Source organism: Eurosta solidaginis, chromosome 1, assembly GCF_040869045.1.
Source record: "Eurosta solidaginis isolate ZX-2024a chromosome 1, ASM4086904v1, whole genome shotgun sequence".
Classification (NCBI taxonomy): domain Eukaryota; kingdom Metazoa; phylum Arthropoda; class Insecta; order Diptera; family Tephritidae; genus Eurosta; species Eurosta solidaginis.
In genome coordinates, this window is record NC_090319.1 from 2543575 (window position 1) to 2555847 (window position 12273).

General features: G+C 38.1%; 1 protein-coding gene across 1 annotated transcript in view; it reads left to right on the forward strand.

Annotated features, from left to right (window-relative positions):
- The window catches only part of svp (COUP transcription factor 2), a 98880-nt gene extending 87022 nt beyond the window's left edge, over positions 1-11858 (forward strand). Inside the window, exons 4-5 of the mRNA XM_067777313.1 lie at positions 9077-9234; positions 10558-11858. Of these exons, the coding sequence (XP_067633414.1) occupies positions 9077-9234; positions 10558-10674 (275 nt within the window). The 3' untranslated portion in view covers positions 10675-11858. The remainder of the gene's footprint in view (positions 1-9076; positions 9235-10557) is intronic.
- Positions 11859-12273: the final 415 nt, after the last annotated feature.

A 12273-nucleotide genomic window follows, 5' to 3' on the forward strand; every position in this document is an offset into this window, starting at 1 on the left:
TGGGAAACTTTCATTTCCACTATGCCTGACGTTAATCGGCGCAGGTTCTGGTCGTGGCATTGGTGCTTTTTGCGATAATAGTTTCCTGGTAAATTTCAATTGTGGTTTCAGTTTCGACTTTTAATTGATATTCACTTTCGGTTCCAGTTGCTTTTTCGATTTTTGTAGGGTTTCGGTTCCGAACTCGGTTGCGGGTCAGGTTTCGGTTGTTGCATATTCTGTTTTGTACACAGTTTCGTACACTGTGCCAGTAAAATGTTGGCTCTGCTTTCAATCCTGTCTGGGTTCTGGATCTGATTTTCCCTCCGTTTTAAGCTTCTTGGTTTTAATTTTCACTCCCTATCTTTTTCTAATTTCGTTTCTTCCATTTCATTTCCACCTCTCACTTTCTACCTTTCCTTTTCCGCCCTTTCTTTTAAGTTTCTGTCATTTCTATTATTTGTCTTTCCTTCCCTCTCCTTAAATAACCGTAACACTAGCTATAAACAGCGCCATCATCCCCATCCACATTGCAAGGCGAATTCAGTAGAGGTGGTGTTATCCCAACAGCTGATTGCTTCTTCTTGATAATTTTCCATACAAAGCCTTGTACAACAATATGTCAGTTAATCGAAGTCTATGAAAATTTTCTTTTGACCTGACATTCTTCTGCACGGCGAATTGATTGAATTCGCTTATACACATCATCTTTTCTTTTACCTTCTTTCATTAACTTTTCCTTTTTCTTACATTTTTCCCTCTCTTTTTATATATTCCATGATTTTGTTTTACTGACTTAGTTCATTTCCATTTCTGGTTTGTGATCATTCTGACAAAGACGTTTACCCAACAAAAAGCAAAAGCTTTTCAGATCCCTAAAATTTATGAAGGCACGTAAATCTGAAAAATTTCGCAAATATTTTGGCAGAAGTCTTAGTCTCACAAAGCATAGACTTTACTTGGCTTGAGAACTATCGCCTAATGTGTAATGAAGTTCGAATCTAACTGATTTTAAAATGTGAAGTATTTTAAAAAGTTTACATTTTAGGATGTTATTTGTGTTATTTAACTTTTGTAGATGAAAGTGAGACAGTCTAATGTAGCTGCATTACATATTTAACATTGTTGTTGTTACCAATGATGCCAAATATTGTCGTGACTTTGGCAGCATTCTTTTCTAACAAGTAGGACCGAATAATTTTCTTATTTTGTATTGGCATTTTCTGGAATTCTGTTGTTGTTGTTGTCCGAACCTAGGCTTCTTGTGCCCACTCACCAGGATAGAGTATTTGCGCTTTTTGTGAATTTACAGTTGACTTAAGTTTATTGGACGCTTGACCACATCGTCATATCGAAATGGCGACGGGCCGCTCGGAATGGACAGATAGACAAAGCTCGGTTAGCGCCATAAGCCGTAAGCAATAAAGTAAAACTTTGTTACGAAAAATGCTGCATTTACATATATATTTCTGCAGCTTTGTATTTGTTGTTGTATCGTTTACTGCCACAGTTAATAGAAAGTCAATTGACAATTTTTATACTCAGTTGAGCAGAGCTCACAGAGTATATTAAGTTTGATTGGATAACGGTTGGTTGTACATATATAAAGGAATCGAGATAGATATAGACTTCCATATATCAAAATAATCAGGCTCCCGAAAAAATTTGATTGAGCCATGTCCGTCCGTCCGTCCGTCCGTCCGTCCGTCCGTTAACACGATAACTTGAGTAAATTTTGAGGTATCTTGATGAAATTTGGTATGTAGGTTCCTGATCTCAGATCGCTATTTAAAATGAACGATATCGGACTATAACCACGCCCACTTTTTCGATATCGAAAATTTCGAAAAACCGAAAAAATGCGATAATTCATTGCCAAAGGCGGTTAAAGCGATGAAACTTGGTAGATGGGTTGACGTTATGACGCAGAATAGAAAATTAGTAAGATTTTGGACAATGGGCGTGGCACCGCCCACTTTTACAAGAAGGTAATTTAAAAGTTTTGCAAGCTGTAATTTGGCAGTCGTTGAAGACATCATGATGAAATTTGGCAGGAATGTTACTACTATTACTATATATGTGCTAAATAAAAATTAGCAAAATTGGATGAAGAACACGCCCACTTTTTAAAAAAAATTTTTTTTAAATTCAAATTTTAACAAAAAATTTAATATCTTTACTGTATATAAGTAAATTAAGTCAAAATTCAACTCCAGTAATGATATGATGCAACAAAATACAAAAATAAAAGAAAATTTCAAAATGGGCGTGGCTCCGCCCATTTTCATTTAGTGTGTCTAGAATACTTTTAATACCATAAGTCGAACAAAAATTTACCAATCCTTTTGAAATTTGGTAGGAGCATAGATTCTATGACGTTAACTGTTCTCTGTGAAAATTGGCGAAATCGGTGGAAGCCACGCCCAGTTTTTATACGCAGTCCACCGTCTGTCCTTCCGCTCGACCGTTAACACAATAACTTGAGCAAAAACCGATATATCTTTACTAAACTTAGCCCACGTACTTATCTGAACTCACTTTATCTTGGTATAAAAAATGGCCGAAATCCGACCATAACCACGCCCACTTTATCGATATCGAAAATTACGAAAGATTAAAAAAATGCCATAATTCTATACCAAATACGAAAAAAGGGATGAAACATGGTAACTGGATTGGTTTATTGAGGCAAAATATAACTTTGGACAAAACTTTGTAAAATGGGTGTGACACCTACCATATTAAGTAGAAGAAAATGAAAAAGTTCTACAAGGCGAAATCAACAGCCCTTGGAATCTTGGCAGGAATACTGTTAGTGTTATTGAATATATAAATAAATTAGCAGTACCCGACAGATGATTTTCTGGATCACCTGATCCACATTTGGTCGATATCGCGAGAACGCCTTCACATATACATCTAAGGGCCACTCGCTTTTAAAACCCTCATTAATACCTTTAATTTGATATCCATATCGTACAAACACATTCTAGAGTCAACCCTGGCCCACCCTAATGGCGATATCTCGAAAAGGCGTGCACCTATAGACCTAATGCCCACTCCCTCTTAAAATGCTCAGTAACACCTTTCGTTTGATACCCATATCGTAAAAACATTCTAGAGTCACCCCTGGCCCACCCTAATGGCGATATCTCGAAAAGGCGTCCACCTATAGACCTAATGTCCACTCCCTCTTAAAATGCTCAGTAACACATTTTCTTTGATACCCATATCGTACAAACATTCTAGAGTCACGCCTGGCCCACCCTAATGGCGATATCTCGAAAAGGCGTCCACCTATAGACCTAATGCCCACTCCCTCTTAAAATGCTCAGTAACACCTTTCGTTTGATACCCATATCGTACAAACATTCTAGAGTCACCCTTGGTCAACCTTTATGGCGATATCTCGAAAAGGCGTCCACCTATAGAACTGAGGATTGCTCCCTTTTAAAATACTCATTACCACCTTTCATTTGATACCCATATCGTACAAACACATTCTAGAGTCACCCTGGCCCATCCTAATGGCGATATCTCGAAAAGGCGCCCACCTATAGACCTAATGCCCACTTTCTCTTAAAATGCTCAGTAACACCTTTCGTTTGATACCCATATCGTACAAACATTCTAGAGTCACCCCTGGCCCACCCTAATGGCGATATCTCGAAAAGGCGTCCACCTATAGACCTAGTGCCCACTCCCTCTTAAAATGCTCAGTAACACCTTTCGTTTGATACCCATATCGTACAAACATTCTAGAGTCACTCTTGGTCCACCTTTATGGCAATATCTCGAAAAGGCGTCCACCTATAGAACTAAGGATTGCTCCCTTTTAAAATACTCATTACCACCTTTCATTTGATACCCATATCGTACAAACACATTCCAGAGTCACCCCTGGCCGTCCCTAATGGCGATATCTCGAAAAGGTGTCCACCTATGGACCTAATGCCCACTCCCTCTTAAAATGCTCAGTAACACCTTTCGTTTGATACCCATATCGTACAAACACATTCTAGAGTCACCCCTGGCCCACCCTAATGGCGACATTTCGAAAAGGCGTCCACCTATAGACCTAATGCCCACTCCCTCTTAAAACGCTCAGTAACACCTTTCATTTGATTCCCATATCGTACAACTAGAGACACCCCTGGTCCACCCTTATGGCGATATCTCGAAACGGCGTCCACCTAGGGAACTAAGGATCACTCCTTTTCAAAATACTCATTATCACCTTTCTTTTGATACCCATATCGTACAAACACATTCTAGAGTCAGCCCTGGTCCACCTTTATGGCGATATCCCTAAATGGCGTCCATCCATAGAACTATGGCCTACTCTCTCTTAAAATACTCTTTAATACCTTCCATTTGATACACATGTCATACAACCACATTCCAGGGTTACCCTAGGTTCATTTTCCTACATGGTGATTTTCCTTATTTTGTCTCCATAGCTCTCAACTGAGTATGTAATGTTCGGTTACACCCGAACTTAGCCTTCCTTACTTGTTGTATGTGAAATGATTTGATTATCAATGCTCGGTGAGCTTCAGTCGCTCCGACGGCTGTGTTCGTGGTTAATTTGCAATTAAATGGTTAAATGTTTAACGCTGCTGGCGACAAGTCGTTGACGTAAAATACTCATGCGCCGAAAAGAAATTGCGGTTGTTTGTTGTGAGAAGAATTTGTTGTTGCAAAATGGAAAGCAAAAAAATTTGTCTTGAGTGATGAGTCATTGGATGAAGTGGTTGTGATAAAAATTTTTTTTTCTTTGATTGTGCATTTCTGTTTTTTTTTTTTACTTTGTATTTTATACTAGGTTCAAACACACACCAAATTGGCTATTTCTACCATTTGGGCAATTTATTACGAAAAAATTGCGTAATAAATTGTTTCAAACTGCAAATACAACCTTGTAAATGTGTTTATAGAGTAGATTTAAACGTCAGCTGCGCATGGCTCAACTACATGGTTGGCTCAACTCATCAGCTGATATAATTTTTTTCATTTCACTGTAGTAGAGATTGTCAGAAGAGGATGGCAAACTCAAAATGAAACCAAAACATGGAACACATTTTCTTACAACACACAAAAATTTCAAAGTTTTATGTTTTCATTCCATTCCATTCGCCTAATTCCAACACGCACATTTTGACATTCTGAACAAAGGTATGTTGTTGCTGTAGAGCTGAGCCAACCGGCTATCAAATTACTATTGTCTAAGCTAAATTGAGTTGTATGAGCACCACTCAATTTATATTGAAATTGCCTCAATTTATTTTTCTGTTTGAACATAATATTAGAGTTAAATAGTTAAATGGATACCATGTACATATGAAATCTCAAGAAAAATGTAAAATTTTCAGTTGACATAATTGTACCTCTAATCGAATCGAACTCATCGCGAAAGAAAGGAATACAGTAAAATGTGTCCGGTTTTAAAATCGCTTGCTACGATCTAAATATAAAATTGTCTAGTATCATTTACTAAAGCCATTACATACGAAATTGGCGCCACCTTCTTCATCTGCATCCATGGGCGTGTTCCTATAAAAAAAATACTTTCTTAGCCGCAGCATCATCTTTCATTCGCATAACATGTCCTAGCCAGCGTAGCCGCTGCGTTTTAATTCGCTTGACTATGTTCATGTCTGCATAAAGCTCGTACATCTCATCATTAAATCTTCTTCGGTAGTCGCCCTCGCCAACGCGCACCGCCGCTTCATCTGATGTTCTGCACCATAAAGCAGAACTGGTACGATAAGTGACTTGTAGAGCATGATCTTCGTTTGCCGAGAGATGACTTTACTTTTCAATTATCTACCTAGTCCATAGTAGAATTTATTGCCAAGTGTGATTCTTCGCTTGGTTTCAGAGCTGATGTTGTTGTTTGCGCTAGTGCAGATTTCCAAACCGGCCGACCAGTGACATCATAAAAATATAAAAATCGCTTGTCGTTGCCACACCTTGGCGCACTTTCATTACCAATCGAACCACCAATTAACGTCACTTAAATTGACCATTCACATGTTTAGATAAAATTTAGTAACAGAGTATGCAAAAAATACAAAAATACCAAAACATATTGACATAAATACATTTAACCACAAATAGTCATAATTCTGTTGACAGCTTCAATGGAAGGAACAAATTGGACAATGCGAATGGCAATCAATGAAATAAAATTTGCATAGATTTGTCAAAAGACGTAAATTTCATAACCAAACGATTACCAATTGCTAATGATACAATCAACTTGCATCGTGATATGAATAAAAATTAGGTGTGTTTATGACATAATGTGACAGGTGATTTTAATATCATCCTTTTGAATGTTTCAGTAATTGATTATTGATTCTTTTAGATGAAGATATCAGGCCACCAGAAATAACTCATTTTCTGATTCGAAAAATATTTCGCAGAATGAATGTTAGCATACTCTCTAATTTTTCCGTAAGCCAATTTTTAGATGTGTTAGGCTTGCAAATATCTCGATCTCTTGAGCTTTGTCGTATTTTGCATCTTTTATTAAGTTTTAGATCAACATGTTCACACTCTAAGCAGACTTTTTATTTTTAAGATCCCTAATAAATGAAACAAAGTCGCTGAACTATTGTTTCCACTAACATAAAATTCTAAATAAGAAAATTTACCAATGGGGAAAATGGGACTGACACTCCCTCTGTAAAGTTCTAGGCTGCTACGCTGCAATGAATACTCTTTGCACTCATGGCAAAATATTTTAGCAAAGACTTGTAAAAAATGTCAACTTTTCAGTAAACGAAAACGTAGTTAAGCCCAAAGCCCATTTGCAGGACCTTTTAACTCAGAGTTAACTTTAAAATTTATTTTTGTGGATCTTTACCTCTCATGAAAATTAGCTTCTCATTAAGTTACAAAGATAATTGCCGTTTGGCCTCAGAAAGCGAGATATTTTTCCTAATATTTATGTATAAATTTGCCAGTTAAAATCTTCGCTCACCTCTTACGCCCATGCTGTAATTATAAAGTTAAATTTATGTATGGTTCGATAGGTCTTCTCAAGGAGCAGTGCAGGCCACTAAAACAAAATCAAAAAAGTTTATTATACTGCTAAAATAGCTATTTAGATGGCATGTGTTTGATATTGTTTTGCTGAGAAGACCAGCAGGCCTTACGCAAGCTGCCTAATGCAAATGATCTCGGGAGAAAATGAATGAAGAAAGTTCTTTTGTTGGAAGTGTAGCGCGAGAGTCAGCAAATATGAGTAAATGTGTACCTAATTTGTTAAAGTTAAATATCGCTTAAGTGATGATCCCAAACATTTCCATGTTTGTGTGAAGATTATAACTCTCACCAGAAAATAATTGATGTTTCGGACTCGCTCTTTGCCATGAAAAAAACGGTTCTATCTTCTCTTAATAATTAAAAACTCATACATATATATACTTTAAATCTATTGTATTTGTGAATCTGTGTTTCTCAGCTGATGCATTTCTCTGTAGGTGAGCAGTTTTAGATCTCGACGCTTAAGAAGCCACTGCCTTTCAAAGACTCGGTAACAATTACAAGATAACATCAGAAAGCTCGAATTTTAATGAAATTCGGGAAGTTTAGTGCTAGTTGAGTTTTCTCAAATCTTCAATGTTGTGTAATGTGTCAACCAACGTTGAGGATGTTGCTGAGCTTATGTGGCCGACGCTAATGACACCAGCAAATTTATTTAATTAAAATTATGTAAATTTTAGTTTCTTAATATTGCAACATAAACTCATGTACACATGCGGGTACTACATTCATGACAACAAGCGATTTGTGTAAAATTTGTTTTTTTTGCTGTTTTGTAAACAATCGATGGTCCATTGACGAGGGAGGCGTGGCGCAAGTGCGGTGAACGACATGGCGTATACGCATCAAATTCTGCATAAAACGTCTGACTGATTCCAAAGACTGTGAATGCTATTGAGTTCAGCTTGATTGTTAATTAATAAAGCTCGGCATGTGTTGTTTATATGTACATACATACATATGTACATACATTGGAGTGAATATGTAAAATCATTGAATCATTGGTGTTGTATTTGTTGTTTATGAATGCCTACGACAAGATATTCTACCTCGATGTCTTCGTCGCATCGCATTCACATTTCAATGTGATTTGTGTTGTTGTCAAAAGCATGCTGCCAATATGAAACAATAACAAAAGCAACAACACATTAATTAAATACTTGTTAAATGTTGAGTACTGACTGAATGTTAATTGTTGTTGATTGTTGAGTATGTCAATTGTCGATGGATGACGCGTCTAGCGTTGTGTTGTCAATGCTTTTTCTGTGCTTAGGTGGATGTTTCGTGTATGTGTATGTATTTGTTGTTTGCTTTTATTTACTATTTTCCCATTAAAATAATTTGTATATTTGCCACTTCAAGGTTTAGCTGTTATCTTTTGTTATTTTTGACGATCAATCGATTAGTTGTTCTTGTTCTGCAAGGCAATTCTTAAAAGGCTCGTAAAAGATGGCATTGTTGCTCTAATTTTAATTGTTTCAGATTAGTATTGTGGTATCTATGTATGTACATATGTATTAATGCAGATTAGGAAAGCTCAAACGCCACAGTTTATGTAACTAAGAATTCTTCTCGATATTTGCGCGTCTCAACAGCGGAGTTTGTTAAGGAAATACATTAAAGTGCTAAACTGCAAAGTAAGGGCTATATACTTTATAAAATAAGTCTTGAGATTTGTATGAAGTAATTGGTATGTTAGATTCAAGAAGAGGTTTTTGTCCGGAAAAATCTGTTTGTATTGTCCAGAATGGAACAAGAGCAAAAAAAGAAATAAAAAAAGTAAAAAATGTAAGTTTTTCTACAGAATTTTCCGGACGAATAACGACAACCTTAATTTAATGTCTGTCAAAAATAAAGAGTGAACTTTATATTAGCTATTTAGCCCTATCAGGAGTTCTTTGTGCATAGAAAGATAGGGCAAGTCAGATAACCGAGTTTCAATTCTTATTTTTGATGGGCATTAGGATTACTTATCCTTATTACTTCTACATACGCAAATGTCTCTTCACATCTTTTAACTGGTGAAATATTTTTCATCTTTTAGATGCGTGCGGTTTATCGGACGTTACACATATCGAATCCCTGCAGGAGAAATCACAATGCGCGCTCGAGGAATACTGCCGCACCCAGTATCCCAGTCAACCAACGCGATTTGGAAAACTCCTACTCCGATTGCCCTCCCTGCGCACCGTTTCCTCTCAGGTGAGTTTGTTAATCATGTTTTCTACATCATTTCACCTAACGGATAATATATATTTAAAGAATAGCATTATTTACATAAATTGTTTGCCCTTTTCATTTAAAAAAATAGTTTTTCAAATTATAAAACCCAAGTCGTCCATTATATTGCGCGATTGAGTATTAGTGTAAACTCCCTTTGACCTAATTCCCGCGAAGAGACCCACATGACAGACATAATCCTAAAATAGTTCGAGGTAATCGCAAGCGAAGGCAGGCATTCGCAGGCCTATATTGATCTTTTGACAGAAAACCCCTCAACCAACCTGCCTCAGTTGGTTATCCCACCACATTCCATTCTTGAGGGAGTGAATGTATTAAAGCCCGCACAAGGGGAAGTTGTGATACAGCACACAGCAAACCATATCCCGAAGAATGATCACCACCCGGACAGCAGGAACCTTGCTTCCAATATCCACAGCGCCAAAATAAGAGTTCTTCGCAAAGCGCCGGTGACCCCAGCTACCACTTCTCGCTGTATATACACCGACATTTTGGTAGTGGTCGCTGTCTTCATCATGTCGAAAAAGTCAATGTACAACGCTTGGCGAGAGGTCACAGCTTATGGGGGACCTTCCTACTCTTTTGTTCAATTCTAAGTTAACATGCCCACTTCCTGTCCGGTATAAGTCTAAGCTTTCAGAGTGCCAATGCTACTCCTGCAATCGAGGGACGACTGAAAACAATTATATTAAATCTGCCTTAAAAGAGCTACTTCTGTTTTCAGTGGGATCATAGACCATGCACATGACTCGGCCCAATTACAATCCAACTCAAGCATCCCAGCAGATCATCGCGTACTCTAACCTGAAATGTGTCCGTGTGAAAAATAACTAGGTCTTCTGAGAAGACAACCTCTCGACGGTCACTGGCTGCGAGGTCAACTTAAAGCTCGTTTTCTGCCACAATCCAGTCATGAAGGAAGAAAGATCAAAGATACCTTAGAAAAAATTGTTCATACGAGGCGCCCCTAGACAATGGATTGCTGGGGTCTCGAGCGTAATCATATCATTCTCTTCACGCAATATTTACATCTGCCATGCACAACCGTTTCTGGGTGTAAAGGTCCCTATTTGTAGTTAAAAGTAGCACAGTTCAAATTGGAAATGAAGCTCGGCCTCAATCTTGTCGCAGTTATGTACAACGAAACTAAAAAATTTATTATTGCGATTCAATTGCATATCTCACTCAAAGATCCGTTTAAATAAAGTAATTAAAAAAAAAAATAATATTTGCAAACATTTCAATAACCAACTGCTACTTTGTATTTCTCACCTCTCTTTTTAGGTTATCGAGCAATTGTTTTTTGTGCGTCTAGTCGGTAAAACTCCCATTGAAACGCTGATACGCGACATGTTACTGTCCGGCAACAGTTTCTCTTGGCCTTACTTGCCATCAATGTGACACACAATGTGGCGCCAATTGACAACGACTTGATCATCTGCAGCTGCAGCAGCCGCCGCCGCAGCAGCAGCAGCTGCCGCTGTCAACCATAACTACTACCACGGCCAGCATAACAATAACCACATAACCACTGTCCACAATGGCAACAACAATAACTACCACAGCAGCAGCAATGGAAATGTGGATATTGGCAATGGTCATGCGGCTAGCAGTACGAGTGGCAGCAGCAGCAGCAGCAGCAGTTTGCTAAATTACAACAGTCACAATAACAACATCACTGATATAGGCAATGGTAGCAGCAGTGAAATGTCGAGCGCGAGCAGCAACAACCAATATATTAGTGGTGGAGATGTGGGCATGGGTATGATGGGCGGTATGGGAGGCTATGGTGGCAGCTTATTCGGTGCGGCAAGCACAAGTCACATAGGAGCCACTTCGATGGCTAGTGACTATAGCGGCAGCAGCAGCAGCGCTACGAATTGCTTTTACGCTATCAATACATCACAGGCGCCACCAACAGCGAGTGTTGTAAATCCAACAACAATGTTGTCTAACTATTGTGACGCAGCAATGATGATGGCAGCCGCAGCGGTAAATGCCAATCAATGTCTACAACAACATCATCGTATGATGCTTGCCAATAGCAGTAGTAATAACAGCAACAACAGCAACAACAACCATAAGCAAACAAGCGAAAATAGCAGTCACGAATGTGCGAGTGATGATATGGATGAGACGACTGGCACAACTGTGGATCTAGCAGGTGCAAATGTGCCAGTAGCATCCGTATCATCTGTGGCATCATCGACAACATCGGCGGCATCAACAAGCGCTTCATCATTGTCAACATCAACAGCGTTAGCGTTGTCAGCTGCAAATCCCTCTACGCCACCAGACATTCCAACGTCTGAGATATCGCCAACAGCTGCGGCTACAGCAGCCATCATCAGTCAGCAATATCAACAGCCACAACGCTGTACACCACAACACACACACCCACAAATCCAGGCGCAAGCGCAAAACCATAACCATCACCTCCAGCATCAGCAACAACAACAGCTAGCATCGCCACAAAATCCAGTCGATATCAGAGAAGTTCCTCTCATTGTAGATGTCAAGTAAAAGTTTGATAAAATCGTACTAAGTAGTGTAGTTGTAATTGTGCGTGCAGTAAAAAAGGTAAACGAAGAAAAAATTTAAAAAATTCAAAGAAAAAAATACGAAGCTGAAGTGAAGGCATGAAAAATTAGCATAAATTTTTTAATTTTATTTTTACAGTTGTTGAGGCGAATTTTTTGTATTTGTATTTTCTGTGAGAAATGGCAACACTATCGTACTTTTGTAAATATTTTTAACCAAGTAATATTTATAGTTATTTATTAAATAAAGCTATTTAAATGTTTCGCCTATGAACTATGTATGTAGCTTGAAGCCAAAATTGAAATCCTTACCGTCGCCAAATAAAATTTACAACCTAAATGTGAGGCTCGGAACCAAACAAAAATGTCTTTAAATATTTTACTTTTATTTTTTTAATATTAACTGCCTTCAAATCGACTAAAGCGCGGGGCTGCAAGTGGCGAAAATCATGTGTAGGTC